At 38.8% G+C, this 17,111-nt stretch overlaps 1 protein-coding gene across 1 annotated transcript; it reads right to left on the bottom strand.

Annotated features, from left to right (window-relative positions):
* Nucleotides 1-12,079: 12,079 nt before the first annotated feature.
* Nucleotides 12,080-16,289, bottom strand: LOC132642653 (uncharacterized). Its single transcript, XM_060359736.1, has 5 exons — nucleotides 15,901-16,289; nucleotides 14,932-15,088; nucleotides 13,520-13,570; nucleotides 13,235-13,327; nucleotides 12,080-12,570 (listed from the first exon to the last, which is right to left on the bottom strand). Exons 1-5 carry the CDS (start codon nucleotides 16,074-16,076, stop codon nucleotides 12,493-12,495), a joined length of 555 nt encoding a protein of 184 aa, XP_060215719.1. The 5' UTR covers nucleotides 16,077-16,289; the 3' UTR covers nucleotides 12,080-12,492.
* Between the last annotated feature and the right edge of the window lie 822 nt (nucleotides 16,290-17,111).

Genomic DNA, 17,111 nt, shown 5'->3' with positions numbered 1-17,111 from the left:
GACTCTGGAGGACATGTTGAGAGCATGCGTTTTGGATTTCAAAGGTAATTGGGATGATCACTTGCCTCTTATCGAGTTTTCCTATAATAACAGTTATCATGCTAGCATTGGGATGGCACCGTTTGAAGCTCTGTATGGGCGAAGGTGTAGATCACCAATTGGGTGGTTAAAGTTGGTGAAGCAGAGTTGTTAGGACCAGATTTGGTTTATCAGGCTATGAAGAAAGTCAACTTAATACAGGAGCGTTTGAAAACGGCTCAGAGTCGCCAGAAGTCTTATACAGATGTGAGGCGAAAGGACTTAGAATTTTCAGTTGATGATTGGGTGTTCCTTAAAGTCTCACCCATGAAGGGTGTTATGAGATTTGGCAAGAAAGGGAAGCTCAGTCCCAGATATATTGGACCTTACAGAATTCTACGAAAGGTCGGTCTAGTAGCTTATGAACTTGAGTTGCCATAAGATTTGGCTGCCGTACATCCCGTGTTTCATGTGTCCATGTTGAGGAAGTGTGTAGGAGACCCGTCATTGGTTGTTCCTACTGATACTATAACAGTTAAGGATGGGTTGACTTATAAGGAGATCCCCGTAGCCATTTTAGACCGTCAGGTTCGCAAGTGGAGGACTAAGGAAGTAGCCTCAGTGAAAGTCTTGTGGAGGAGCCAGAAGGTTGAGGAAGCTACATGGGAAGCCGAGGAGGATATGAAATCCAAGTACCCATATTTGTTTGAACAGCAAGCAGAGAACCTTCAAGGTAACTTTCCGTAGCCCATGTCATGTTATGTCTCATGTTTCACGCTCATGTCATGTATCCAGTGCTCATGTTTCCTGTCTCATGCCAGAAGTATCTATGTTTTCAAGTAATCGCATCATTTCATGTCTCATGTTTCATGTCATGTTTTCTTTACGTTTATGTATTCAAGCCATGCTCAGCCATATTCTTAACCATGACCCATCATTCAAGGACGAATGATCCTAAGGGGGAGATATTGTAACACCTCGTACCTTTAACGTAAGCTTTAACCATGATCCTAGACTTGAAAAAATCAGATAAAAAATGTGGGTATTGGAATTTTCCTGTTCAGTTGTGAGATAGTGGTTTACGCCCATGAACAGTGGACGTATTTCAGTTTACGGGCCGTAAACCAAGTCGTAAACTGGTACCAAGGATTTCTGAGCATTCTGGAATTTGGCAGTTGAATGTCATATGGTTAAATACGGACCGTATTTCACTATACGGCCCGTATTTCAAATCGTAAACTGAAACCAAGAATTTCTGAACATTCTAGAATTTGGCATTTTGATGTCACATGGTTAAATACGGATCGTATTTCAGTTTACGGCCCTTATTTCAAAACGTATTTGGAATTTGGAAAAACTTCCTTGATGAAAGTTTTAGATCTTTGAAATACCTTTCCAACGGTATATTATGGGCGTCAAACAGACATCTGTGCAAAGCGTTATGGCCATTTTACTGAAGAGACGCAGTGCAGTCCATATTGCAAAATACGACCCGTATTGCAGTTTACGACCCGTAAACTGAAAATACGGCCAGCACAGTGCTGGACGTAAACTGCATTTTCCCAGGACAGTATATATTCGTCCATACCAGTTCAAATCATTATTTTTCATTCCTTCAAGCCCTAGAACGACTTCCTACCCTCTCCCATCATCAAGACACCAAGGTACGCCTAGTCTAATTATTCCAACTCAATTCTAACACCTATCCTTGTAATCTAAACAAGAAATTATCATTCTAAAACTAGGGTTTTCAAGAAAACCCATCTCAAGGTTCAAGAATTCAAGATTTTGGAAATCTTCTTCAAAGCTCAAGTCTTTAATTCAATTTTTGGAGCAATTAAGGTATGTAGAACTTCCATCCACATGTGGGAATCTCTACGTTCTTCCCCATGCTCCGTTTCTTGATATCCATGAAGTTCAAACCCTAGGGCATTAAACCCAACATATTGGTAGCCCGTATTTATGTACATAAATTTTGTATCTATATTCGTTATTGTATTCCTAATCTTCCATTACGGTTATTAGGAACCCTAGCTTAATCCATGAATCATGAATTCTTCCTCATGTATTCTCATTATGTTTATATGAAACTTTATGATTTTATGTTGCAAGTTACAAGCATGTTTTCAAGTCAATTATATATATATATATATATATATATATATAATTATAATTATGAACTATTGTTATTACTCATGACTCAAGAACATGTTTGCAAGACTATGACAAGTTATCTCATGAAACCATATTACAAGATATTTCATTAAACCATGTTTACAAGTTATTTCGTGAAATCATGATTACAAGTTATTTCACGAAAATCATGGGCTCCTTAGCCAACTATATTATGTTCATGTTTTGGGAATTGCTTAGTTAACCGAGAAGGCTCAGATAGCCTGAAACTACGTAGCCACCGTAGGATAAGGGTTGTTAGCAAGGAGGCAACACCTTCATTATGCAGTTTAGATACTTACATGCTTATTATTACTTAAATCTCATATCCCTGGCAAGGTTGTGAGTGTTCTGCTGGTAGGACGCAAGTACCAGACCATGTTGTCGGTTATACTATAGCATTCCCCACGTTACAAGTATTTCTATTGATTACTGTTTTAAGACTTCACTCACGTTTCATGTTCATGTTCAAGTTACATTCAGTTTCAGTTCATATCTTATATCTATGTTGGGGCATGTTCTTCATTTCAGCAGGTTTTACATACTAGTACTATTCACCATGTACTAACGTCCCTTTTGCCCGGAGCCTGCACTTCACGGTGCAGATAGCAGTTTTCAGGAGCATACATCTGCGCAGTAGGATCACTTCAGATATCAGCTTATTGGTGAGCCCCACTTCTCTCGGGGTTCAACATGGAGTCTGCATTAGTATTCAGTTTATGGTAGTCCAAGGCCATGTCCTGGTAGTTAGTATTCAGACATGTTTTAGAGGTTTCATAGACATATGTTAGTTCACCGAGTCAGTTATGCTTTTATGTTTGCAAACTATTGTGTTTCCATGATATTTCATGCTATAAGATAAATTTCAAGACTTTATTCCGCAAATTACATTTTCATGATTTATTTAAATTGCATCATATAGATTATATTGTTTTGATGCCCATGTTGACAAGCAATCCATGAGGTTCGCTCGGACACATGCAAGCAAGGCCCGAGTGCCGTGTTACCCCCAGGCCATGGTTCGGGGCGTGACATGATGTTTATGTATTAATTGATCTGGGCTCTACCTTGTCATATATTACTCCTTACGTCGCTGGTCGTATCGGGATAAAACCCGAGCTAATCAAACCTTTTGAAGTGTCCACTCCAGTTAGTGACCCAGTATTAGCCAGACAAGTGTATAGAGACTGCGTAATTGTAGTGTGTGGTTGGCACACTGTAGCTGACTTGATTGAATTGTAAATACTGGATTTCGATGTCATTATGGTCATGGACTAGTTAGCTTCCTGTTATGCAAATGTAGATTGCAGGGCCAAGGTGGTCCGGTTCCAATTTCCGGGAGAACTAGTTTTAGAGTGGAAGGGTAACACTGCATCTCCAAGAGGCAGGTTTATTTCCTACCTCAAGGCAAGGAAGATGATTGCCAAGGTCTATATTTATCATTTAGTTCGAGTTCATGACACAAAAACAAAACCGTTGACTCTTCAATCTGTTCCGGTAGTAAACGAGTTTCCAGATGTATTTCCGGACGATCTTCCAGGTCTTCCACCAGAACGGGAGATTGAATTCACTATTGATCTATTGCCGGATACTGAGCCAGTATCTATTCCTCCCTACAGAATGGCTCCTGCAGAATTGAAAGAATTAAAAGCACAGCTGCAAGATTTACTCGAGAAGGGATTTATTAGGCCCAGTTCATCGCCATGGGAGCACCTATCTTATTCGTAAGGAAGAAGGATGGATCTCTGCGAATGTGCATCGATTATAGGCAGCTGAATAGAGTGACAATAAAGAATAAATATCCACTTCCGAGGATCGGCGATTTATTCGATCAATTGCAAGGAGCCAAGTGGTTTTCCAAGATAGATCTGAGGTCAGGATACCATCAAGTGAGAGTCAAAGAGGAATATATTCCGAAGACGGCTTTTAGAACCACATATGGTCATTATGAATTTCGGGTGATGTCGTTTGGATTGACCAATGCTCCAGCAGTGTTCATGAACCTGATGAATGATGTGTTCAGGCCATTTCTGGGTTTATTTATAATTGTATTCATCGATGATATCCTGGTATACTCTAAATCAGAGGAAGAGCATGTGGAACATTTGCGTACTGTTCTTGGAATTCTTCGAGCTCGCAAGTTATATGCTAAATTTTCAAAATGTGAATTCTGGCTGAACTTTGTAACTTTTCTAGGCCACATCATCTCAGCTGATGGTATTCGGGTAGACACCCAAAAGATCGAGGCTATGAAAACTTGGACAAGGCCTACAACGCCTACAGAAGTCCGTAGCTTTCTAGGATTGGCAGGGTATTACAGGAGATTTGTGGAAGGGTTTTCTTCTATTTCAGCACCGTTGATGAAGCTAACACAGAAAGCTACTAAATTTCAGTGGACAGATGCTTGTGAGCGGAGCTTTCAGGAGCTGAAAGACAGATTGACTTCAGCCCCAGTTCTGACGCTTCCAGAATGATCAGAAGGTTATGTGGTGTATTGTGATGCCTCTGGTGTCTGGTTAGGCTGTGTATTGATGCAGCACAGCAAGGTCATTGCCTATGCTTCTAGGCAACTGCGGAAACATGAGAAGAATTATCCGACTCACGGCCTTGAATTAGTGGCGGTCATTCACGCTCTAAAGATATGGAGGCACTATTTGTACGGTGTCCGTGTGGACATCTACACGGATAATAAAAGTCTTTAATATATTTTCAAGCAAAAGGAATTGAATCTGTGTCAGAGGCGATGGTTAGATTTATTGAAGGACTATGACGTAAATATTCTATATCACCCTGGTAAAGCGAATGTGGTGGCTGATGCCCTCAGCCGTAAGTCCATGAGTAGTCGAGGTAACGTTCCATCAAAAAGGAAGGAATTAGCTCGTGAACTCTACCAACTAGCTAGTCTATGGGTTCGCTTAATGGATTCGGGCAGCACAGGAGTTAGTGTGCTTAACCCAGCTACCTCGTCCCTAGACACAGAAGTGAAAAGACGTCAATACGAGGATCCCAAATTGAGATATTATAGAGATGCACGTTATCAAAAAGAGAAGTCACCATTTGAGCTCTCTGCAGATGGGATTCTCAGGTACCGAAACAGGTTATGTGTTCCGGATATTGCGGGACTGCGTCGTCAGATTCTGGAAGAAGCTCATTGCACCCGTTATTCCATTCATCCAGGAGCAACAAAGATGTACCATGATCTAAAACTAATGTATTGGTGGGAAGGAATGAAGAAAGATATAGCTGAGTTTGTGACTCAATGTCCAAACTGTCAACAGGTAAAAATTGAGCACCAGAAACCAGCAGGGCTTTTGCAAGAAATGGAAATTCCAATCTGGAAATGGGAGGCGCCTCGTTCCCGGCATAAATACGACTCCATCTGGGTGATCATTGACAGGCTCACGAAATCAGCACATTTTCTACCGGTCAGATCTACATACTCAGCAGAGGACTATGCCAGATTGTATCTCAAAGAGATAGTGCGGCTTCATGGTATTCCTATATCTATTATTACTAACAGAGGAGCACAATTTATAGCTAAATTCTGGAAATCCTTTCAGGAAGGATTGGGCACTCAAGTGAAATTTAGCACTGCATTCCACCCACAGACTGATGGACAAGCTGAACGCACTATTCAAACCTTAGAAGACATGTTGCGGGCTTGTGCATTGGACTTCGGTGGTAATTGGGAGGATCATTTGCCACTTATTGAATTTGCATATAACAATAGTTATCATGCCAGTATCCAGATGGCCCTTTATGAAGCCTTATACGGGAGGAAGTGTAGGTCGCCTATCGGGTAGTTTGAAGTAGGAGAAACACAATTAATATGTCCAGAATTGATCCAACAGGCGGTTGATAAGATTAAGCTCATCCGAGATCGGTTGGTGACAGCTCAAAGCCGCCAGAAGTCCTATGCGGACAATCGCCGTAGAAATTTGGAATTTCAGGTCAATGACTGGGTATTTCTGAAAGTATCGTCAATGAAGGGGATAATGAGATTTGGTAAGAAAGGTAAGCTCAGTCCTCGATACATCGGGCCCAACAAGATCGTACGCAGAGTGGGCCAAGTAGCTTATGAGTCGGACTTACCCATAGAGCTGAACTCAGTCCATCCAGTCTTTCATGTTTCGATGCTCCGCAAATGTGTTGGAGATCCGACAAAAATAGTACCCGCGAGCGACATTCAAGTCACTGAAAAATTAGCTTATGAAGAAGTACCGGTTGCCATACTAGATAGACAAGTGCGGAAGCTTAGAAACAAAGAGGTAGCCTCAGTTAAAGTTCTATGGAGGAATAATAACAAGGAGGAGATGACTTGGGAAGCAGAGGAGCCTATGAAGTTTAAATATCCACATCTATTTCCACCCCCAGAGGAGACTCAAGATGAAACATCAGTGCTCCCAGGTATGAAATGTTTTACCTTATTACTTTTGGGTCGTGTGTGGCCATAATTCTTATTGTTGATGTTGTAGCCCTGTGTGGCGATATTATTTTGAGTTGCTGTGACAGGATGGTAGTGCCAAATTACAGGGGAAACTCTGGCAAAATTTCGGTAGAATTCCCGAGAATTTAACATTCGGGGACGAATGTTCTTAAGGGGGGGAGAATATTACACCTCTCATTTTTATACGTTGAGTTTCGCCGAACGCTAATTGTCCTGGCCTTGGGAAGTAGGATAAATTTTTCGAGGTCATGGGAATAGATATGTCCATCTTGGGTGTATAATGGAGAAAAACCATGTTTAGTAAGCTTCGGGAAGGTTTAAGACTCGTCGGATCGTCGGAGTTAAGTTTCGGAGAGAGTTTGGCAAAAATATCGCATTCCGGCGCACTTTGCGGCGCAACCTGCGACCAGCAAACACGACATGCGGCCACGCAGTTGCGCAGCAAAGTGTGCCAGTGAAATTTTGAGGTTCTGCATGGTTTGCGACACAACATGCGTTTAGCAAAGCGCGCTTTGCGTCTAGCAAAGTGTGCCGCATGTTGTGTCAGTCCAGAATTTTCTGGACCATTATAAATAGACCCAATTTCGACCCAATTCATTATTTTACCATTTTGTGAACATATAAACCTCTATAATCCTCTCCACTCTTCATCCACAAGAAAATCAAGGGAAATCCATGATCAACTACTTCAAATCTATGAAAACAAGTGTGTGAAACCTAGCCAAAGTTCATCCACACCAAGAAAACTCTAGAGAAGTGAAATAAGGTTTTGGTGCTAGGAGAGTACTTTCATTCAAGGCTTGTTCATCCGCCATCTAAGGTGAGTTTTATGATTATTCTTGGGTGTTTAAAATGTTGAAAGTTGATAACACTTGAATTGTAGAAAGGTATAGAAATCGGGTCATAAATGTGGGAATAGTACCATTGTTGAGTAATTGTTTGGAATGAATCATGAATGTAGATATGTTGTGATTGTAAGCAGATTATAAATGACATTAGAAGTAGAATAAGTATTATATGTGAGAAAAATGCGATAATGAACTATGATCATGAATATGGAGAAAGACGAGGAAATTGCGAAATGCGGAGATGATGAACGTTGCCAATTATATTGTGAATGTTGTTGTGAGCGTTTGGGAGTTGATATAGAATGTGGGCAGAGTAGTAGGAACAAACGAAATGCTGCCCAATTTTCGTTAGCCTTATTCGTTTTATTTCAGGCTTAGGTATACCTTCGACAATCTAACCTTCGTACGAACCCCTTTGTATGTAGAATTGTAAGCCGGAAGGAGAGCTTTTAGTCGACATCGTTAAGGAGATACAAAGGTATGTAAGGCTACCCCCTTTCCTTCAAAGGCATGACTCTTGTTTCGTTATTTCTTCCCTATACTTCCATGACCTTCTTACCTCCCTAAAGATGAAAGTGGAAGAACTTCAAGAACTTCTTACAAGATACGCTCCATAACGATAAGGTTGACAATGATGGCTTCATGATGCAGATATTTTTATGCTTATGATTTTATTGATACCATTCTTCATTTTTGTCTCGCCTCATAATATTAGTTCCTTCAAGGTGAGACGTAGCGATGAGGATGATGCCATAATGTAATCGGAGGTTCACGACCTTACGTCACTCCGATGAGGTGCACTTTTGTTTGGGCTCTCATGCATGCTACGTATATTATATATGTATATGATATGTATATGTATATGTATATGTATATGTATATAGAGGATATGGGGAAAGGTGAGGCGCTATAGACGCATAGCCACCTGATCAGTTGGTATCAAAGCCAGTGGTGGGGCAAACCTCAGCAAGAACGCTGAGTCCTAAAGGGAGGTGAGTGTAAGGCTTGCCTTAGGCGAATACCACATTGGTTTAGGCGAATCCCACATCGGTTAATATCATCCCGGACGCAGGATGCCCGGACGCGAGATATATGGGTAATGGATCGGGTCGTACGTTCCGCGGCAATATATTGATATATGATGATATATGGATTGGGCTGCACGTTCCGCAGCAATATATGATATGATGATATTTTTACGAGCATGCATGCATGACTTCGCCTTAAGAGGCAAGCAGTCACCGGTTATTTCTTACCTTTATCTTATCTTTCTGTTCCTTTGTTATTGTATGATGCATGTCTTACATACTCAGTACATTACTCGTACTGACGTCCTTTTTCTTCTTGGACGCTGTGTTCATGCCCACAGGTAGACAGGGAGACGACCCAGCTTCCTAGGAGCCACACCAGCTTGCATAGGAGCACTTCCATACTCCGGAGGTGCAGTTCTAATATATTCTTTTGTGTACATATTTGGATATGGCGGGGTCCTGTCCCGTCCTCATGACCTCAGTGTCTTAGTCAGAGGCTCGTAGATACTCATGTGTGGGTAGTGGATGTTTTGTACCCTCATTGTACATTTTGCATATTATTCTTTTGTCGCCGCGAGGGCTTATGTGTATATATGTGTGTACATGTTTTACGGAGTTCATATACGTACAGGTTAAGACGATAGTAGTACGATGCAAGGTGCTCGGTAGTCAGCTCCGGGTACCCGTCATGGCCCACTAGACGGGTCGTGACAGGCTTGCTGAAATCTGCTCGAGGACTACCTGTCACCGCAATGGTGAGAATGACTTTCAAGCAGGTTGTGGAGCGATTTGTTGTTAGGACAAGGCAGGCTAGAGCGATATTAGCCGACAGCGGGACATAGATGCCAAAGCCCTTCAAAAAGATGGAGGATTATAGAAAAAAATGTGAGCATCACCAAATGACCGAGTATGACCCAATTCAACATGTGTATGAAGTTAGGACGGGTTATCACAACGGTAAGGGTGGAAACGTGCATACCATTTATGAGGCAACAAGAACATGCACTTGCGGTAAGTGGCAAACGTACCACATGTCGTGTTCTCATGCTGTCAAGTGCTTCGAGAGAATGAGAAAAATGGTAACAAGTTATGTGGCGGGAAAATACAAGGTCCACAGTTACCTTAGAGCATATTCCGTCCAATTCCACCTACTTGGTAATGAAGCTTATTGGCCAAACGAGCCGTTTTCGATGGTTGCTAACAAGGATTACATTAGGAAATTGGGCATTAACTCACGGAGTCGTAGACCCAATCAAATGGATGTTAGTGAAAAAAATTATTCTCGCAAGTGCTCTACATGTAAGCAATATGGCCATGACAAGCGTTCGTGTGGGCAACAAGGCCGTGGTAGTACAAGCACGTCTCGAAGTAATAGAGCCTCTAGAACTTGAAGATTGTATTATTATTGTATTGCTTTGAATTAGTATTGTAATTAAATGGAATGAATTACGTTTTAATTAGTGTAAACCTCTCGTATTGGATGAATTATCAAATATAATAAAACACTTAAATCAAAACCCTATAAATATAACAAGTTTCAAAACTTACTTCGGGACACTTTAGAACCCCTAAAACGACGATCCAAACGTTTAGGTGGACTTGATGTAATGAGCCGACATTATTGTACGCAAAAAAAAGATATTAAGTTTTATATAAAATATTGATATTTTGGGGTTTTGAAACATGACTAATCTTTGCCCAAAGTATGGAAAAAAATGTGATTTGAAAGGTAACACTGGAAAAAACAAGGAAAAAAAGAAAGGTCATTTAACGCACGAATTTCGTGCGTGAAAGGCAGAAGCTGCAATTTTGCAGTTTGGTCCTTTCACGCACGAATTTCGTGCGTGAAAACTACTTCTGTCTCTTTTTTTTTTTGTACTAGTTTGGTTCAACTTTTTTTTTTTTTGTACTACTTAAGTCGCGGACTCCATCTTCAAATCTCTTAATAGCTTTTCCACTTCGGTTATTAGCTCTGTTTTATGGTGGTCGTCTCTATTTTGGGGTGAAAGAGGAGGGAAAATCTGGAAGCCATTGTTGAGGCCTCTGAAGCTTGACTATCGGTCAACTGTGTTCTAATATGTGTAGATCGTGAGGTTATCTAGTTGGAGGGAAAGAAGGGACGGTGGTGGTGATGGTGGCTCTCCGGTGATCTAATGGCAGCAATCGGAATGATCCCATAAAACGTGACCCCTTTAATCCGTGGCTAAGAACTTTGCACTATTCAAATTAAGCTTTTACTGTATCCTAAATAAATTTTATCTATACCCATTGTACTATTTTCTTTCATAAATTCATTTTCACATTTCCGAGCACTTGTCGATCGTGTCTTTTATTCCGTTTGTTATTTTTAACAGCGGCCTAATGAGATTATGCCGGTTTGTGCCGCTTCACTGTTTGTTCAGCGGAATAAGTTCTCCTGAAGAAGAAGAGGTTAACTTTTATGTTGTCCACGTTTATACTTATTCAGTGCTGGGTGTTTTCTCCTATATCCGTGCCTGGTGTTGTCTCTATTTCTACCCTATTTGTGCTTCTGAAAAATTCTCAAAATCCGGAATGAAAAAGCATCAAAAGTTACAAAAGAAGTTGGGCAACTTATATATAGCTATACAGAAGAGATACATTATCTATACACTGGAATTTGAGTTGGTTTCATGTGTTTATACATGATTATACAAAGCATATACATTACGTATACAGAGTATATGAATGTTAATATATAACTACACATAACAGATACATTATCTATACACCGATGATATAATGGGCTATATCGGCGGCAAACTAGATGCTTGGGTCGTATAATATACAGAACATATACATTATCTATATACTGATGATACATTAGTGGGCTAGAATGATATAGTGGGTTAGATTGGCTGCAAATTAGATGTGTTTGCAGTATATATGGGTTATTTCCCCAATAAAAAATCATAACAATCTAGTAGAGTAAATGAAATAAATTTATATGAGGTATCATGAGTGAAAATTAAAAGTCAAAACAATACGGTAGAGTAAATGGAATTTCATGACAATTCGGTAGATAAAATGGAATAAGTTTACCTCGGTAGATAAAATGGAATAAGTTTACCTAAGGTATCATGCATTAAAAATCATGACAATTCGATTGAGCAAATGGAATAAATTTATATGAATATCATAAGTGAAAACTAAAAATCATGATAATCTGGTAACATAAATAAAATACGTTTAAATGAGGTTTTCACGAGTGAAAACTAGAAAGTGTACATATAGTAGTTTGTGAGGTATTAGTCATGGTGCATTACCATTCATCTCATGAAGAAGAGAAATCATCACTGTTTTAAATTTCCACCACAGAGACATTGTTACAAAATTCATGAAGTCAAATAATCATCTTTTAATATTTTTTTATCAAGTCCCTCATTAATTCTTGTATCGGCTATATTTGTAACAAGCTTGTTACAAATGATTTATATGCACCAGCTTGAGGAGGAGATTCAAAATATTCTAGGATCTTGTAAATATAATACATCTTGATATATTTTGATTCTCTTTTCTTTCTTAGAATATCAAAATTTATCTATTTAAACCTCAATGGTTTGAGGGGAATAATAAAGCACTCTCTCTCTTCCTCCTCACAGTTTGCAAGCTTTTCGAAGTATAGGGAGGTTGTTAGCATTTAAACGGTCCAGAGGGTAAAGTACAATCCACAACCAAGGGGCTTGCATTTTACTTTTTACCAGAGTTAAAGTAACATATTGTTGTTTCTTGTAGCCGAAATTCCCAAAAATCAATATTTACAATGTGTGTGTGAACCCCTACAATAGATATTTGCACCTCTAATCTATACATTTCAAGGGCGAAGAGGAGGTATCTGAAAATTCAGTTGACTACAAAAAACATCATGTAGGGCAATCCAGAGGTGAAACAAAACTATCCGCAAGATTTGGTAGCATAACTACCTTCTATTTCAATGGTCGCAACAACTTCTTTAATTTCATGCTCGATATCCAGAGCCCGTGATCAACCAAACAATTGTTGCTGTGACCAATCCCAAGAATCCACCGGCAACAACCTGCATTTCAGGTGCAACATAGCTTTATGTAAAGTTTCATATTTTGAGCTTCTAAAACAGTTTTGCCATATCATTCAAGGGAACTAAAAACATAGGAGTATTCTGATATAAAATTGGGTAGAATATCACTCTTCAGAATTTTTTTAAGATTTAGTTCATGCAGATTGGATTGTTAAATCAATATCAATTTCTGATACAACATGTTGATAATTATGTGTTTCAAGAAAAGGTCAAAGACAAGATTGTCTACTGTGAGGAAGACACGGAAAAATAGAACACCCTCACAAGTACTTATATAAATACTGATCCAATTTTGATGAGAAAATGCTAGCTCAGAAGATCTATCAATGATAGAGAAAGCAGAATGGACCATTATGTATCGCTAATAATTATCTGCTCACCTGGCGCCTCCATCTCTAACAAAATAAAAAGGTCAAGTATTAACCATTCAGATAGCAGAAGGTGGTAAAAGAATGACATTCAATTTGTCAGTTAATAAATTCATTATAAGGCAATATTTGGAATATCTAACCAAAAGAGGTAAAAGGAAGAGAAGAAACGAGGAAAGGAAATGACTAAAATAGAGAGCTTTTTAACATAGTCAGATCGGGGGGAAATTAGGTTTAAGCTTGACAGGGAGCGACGATTAAAGTTAAAGAGAAACCTGAGGGGGTGTGTGACCAAGGAGTTCGCGCAGCGGTATGCTGTCTGCAAGAGGATGTTCAGCAGGAAGTTCACATACAATTTGATTCAGAACCTGAAAAAGAACGGCCAAGTATTTCAGATGAATTTCAGAATATGTTTCTGCAATATGTGAACTACGATTATGCTACTCTAAAAACATGTAAGAATATCTTTAGAAGAACAAAAGCACATGTAGATTCACTGGAACAACTGCTCGCATATCAATGTAGATATATACATAGCTAAAGCAACAGAAGATTCAGACCTCTGCGTGACGTCCAGCCTGCAATCTTACACCTGTGGCATCATACATCACCTGCCATAAAAATTTACCACCTGAGAGATCTTTTGCATAACACGGAAAGCAACATAAAACCAAATAAGAAGAAAGCCCCAATTTTCTGATTGTTGTGAATTTGTGATGTATCAAACCAATGTATTAGCAAAGAGGAATATTTCTATTTATCAGAACAAGAGGCTAGAGGGGAACAAGGACCAAATGGTTTAGGTTAATGATGTCATGGAAATAGATCAGAAGAAGTACTTTTTGTAGAGCCATGCCAGATCCATAAATGTGATCATGCATTAAAAAAAGGAATCCCAACAGAAGGTGAAAATTTGAAGGGGAGAAGGCCTTCACAACCAATATTACATTCCCGGTTTAGACAACAAAAAAACAAAAAAAAAAAAACAAGAGTTAGTTTCTTTTTAACTAAATTCTTGCTTTCAGGAACCAATTTGAGTTGAATGTAAATAAACCTTCTCCGGGTTATTAGAATATCACAAAAGGCTGGATTAAGGATATCTTGATCTAAGAAACAGTATACCAATTCTTTCTGAAATTAGGATTATAAAACTGGATCAAGATTTCTCCAACTTTTCTGGATATAATAAATCGCCAATAGGCAGCCGAGATATTAGACCATATATTGAGTTGAAAAACTAGAGATGTTCCACCAAAGTATCGATCAATTCTCAATTCTACGTCTAATAATGTTTCTCCTGCCTTTTCCATTCTGTTATACTTTCAGTAACTCCCCACCCCCCCCCCCCCCCCCAAAGGCATGCAGTCAGAAAAAATGTTAGATATTTATTAGACTGAGCAGTAGAAGTAGATTTTGACATTTTTCACCCCAAACTTTCCTATTTATTATTGGGCTATAACTACCCTAGCACAGGCTGCAATGCAGAGAGAATAGCATCCATTTAACTTCAGAATAATATACATTAGGGTCTATTTTTCCCCAAAAAAGCATCACTTTCTTTCTCGAGTGAAATAAATTATGTATTTTCTGTAACCTGGCTCCATTCGCTGTATGTTCCTCGAACTGAATGCTACTCTTGACTGATAATGTTTCCTTTTACAAAGAAAGAAGAGAAGTTGGAACTTACACATAAACTAGTGAACTTTTAGTTACAAAAAAATAAGAGACAATGTTTCAACTTTGTCTTTTTGCATATAATTGAGTAAAGATAGAATAGTTCATCCTAGACTTTACAGTGCCATGAGGTTGGAAAAATACATGTTGACCATAAGTTGAACTGAACAAGCCAATCCGATCCTACAATACCCTATTTTATATGACGAGTATATGGATTACTAAAATGCATAGAAATGTTAAACATTTAAATATGACTTCATAGTGAAGATGGAGAGAATTCACAGAGAGATGATACCACACATGCTAAAACTAATGCTGTAGCAAAGAGCGATCCTCCAAAGCCTTCTTGCAAACCAACAGCCGTTGCTAAAGCAGTCACAGTTGATGAATGAGATGACGGCATCCCACCAGATCCAACAAGTTGCTTTAGATCCCAATGGTCTTCCTTGTACCTATAAGATACTTGGGATTAAAAGATGTAATCCTATTTCCAGAACGTCGATATATGTAATTCATTGTCAATATGTACAGAAAACAAAAAGATGAAAACATCATACATAATGAAACACCAACACCATGCCACATGCTTTGAGCAAGAAGGAATTAGATTGATCAAATACAAACTAGATTTAACAAAAAGCACCATCTCATGAGGTCCTAACACTTGCCAATCTTAATAATAACTATCTTAGAGCATAGTCACACAATGTCCTAAAGCATGTCAATCGTAAAGCTTATTATTTCGAACCACAATTAACAATGCTCAAGTCTAAAGCAACAAATGCTATCACAAACAATGACAAACAATTTAAAATCCAGAGTATACCTTTTAATCCTAATGACAAGCTTTCTTGAATAAAGAACTAGTACGCCTCAATCTTAATCCATTTTCATCCCATTCCAATACCTTTTTAAGGAAACAAGGTTTCTTGAATAAAAACAAAACAAATATACTTAGCAGGCTGATACAGAAGGGATTACATATTTGATTAACAAAAGAAACAACAACAATATGTCTCAATCCCTTATTAGTTGGGGCTGGTTATATGAATTTTCAATATCCTTTCAGCTCAATTACAGATTACACACGGGATCAATTGAAAAGACCAGCTATGCGCGGCGTCCGGGGAAGGTCCGAACCACAAGGGCGTATTGTATACAGCCTTACCCTGCATTTTTGCAAGAGGTTGTTTCCACGGCTCGAACCCGTTACCTCGTCGGGTCAATTCAAAAGGGAAGAAAAAAGGTTGTGCAAGTGGGGTACCAAGTAGTGAAGAACTTGATGGATTGTGCAAGAGCAAAAGCAATGAGAGCAGAAACTAGGGGAAAATTTGTAAAAATGGAAGAAGATCCATAAGATACAATTGTTGTCGTAGTAGTTATGTTCATTGGGACCGAGTTTTGGATCAATGTCAATGTTGAATCCGTCATCTCACCCATTTCTTTCCCTCTCCAACTCCAAATATTATATATGTAACCCTTTGTGTTCAAATTATGATACGGGTGTTCCCAAGATTCAATATTTGCACATTTGCAAAGATAAAAGATTGTTCCTTTTTGGGAAAATTTGGAGGAAAAGAGAGAAAGAAAAGAAAAAATCAACGATGATTGATCCCCTCAAGTCTGTTAGCTTTTTGGGTTATGTTCTTTTTTGCTTATTTGAGGAATGAAACAATGGAGAAGTGAGTCCAGAATTGGGACATTAACGAATGGTCATCCGAGGTTGCAGTAATGGAGCTCAAGTGAACGTACCACTTGTTCTCCTCATGCAAAATCAAAATAAGATTCTATTTTAATTATAAAAAGCTTAAAGTTATAGTACTAAAAGTTTTATGCAAATTCTAAATATTAAATATATTAACTGTAAGACCTCGTACCTTTAAACTAAGGTACGTTCATGATTTAGGAGCTGAGAAACCAAGACGGGAAGTGTTGGGATTGGAAATTTTGCCTCAGATATGTAAATTTGATTTCTACGTCAATTGTATGGGCCGTACAATGTGCCCGTACATTTGACCGACTCAGTAAAAGTATAAATACGTAGGTTCAGTTTTAATCCAACTTTTCATATTCCCAAGCCCTAGCACGAAGTTCTTCTCCTCCCGCCATTAGAATACATCAAAGTAAGTCTTTTCTAAGCATCCCAAGTGAATTCCAACATATATTCTTGAGTATTAAATAGGAATTCATTTTCAAGAAAACCCACCTCAAGGATTCAAGATTAAGGCTTTTGGGATTCTTCTCAAGTTAAGACCATTAATTACAAGTTTTGGAGCATTAACAGGTATGTAGGATTTCTATCTATGTGTGGGAACATCATTGTTCTTTCCCACGCCATGTTTTTCCATGATTATACGAAAGTTCACCAAAACTAATGTTCTAGACATGTTCATGATAACCCTAAATACATGTACCATGATATACTATGTTAGTACTATTGCTTCAATTATTGTGTTCTTAATAATCCAATTTGGT

This window comes from Lycium barbarum, chromosome 5 (assembly GCF_019175385.1).
Source record: "Lycium barbarum isolate Lr01 chromosome 5, ASM1917538v2, whole genome shotgun sequence".
NCBI lineage: Eukaryota > Viridiplantae > Streptophyta > Magnoliopsida > Solanales > Solanaceae > Lycium > Lycium barbarum.
Note: the sequence above shows the minus strand (reverse complement) of the source record. Positions and strands in the feature narration are given on the sequence as shown.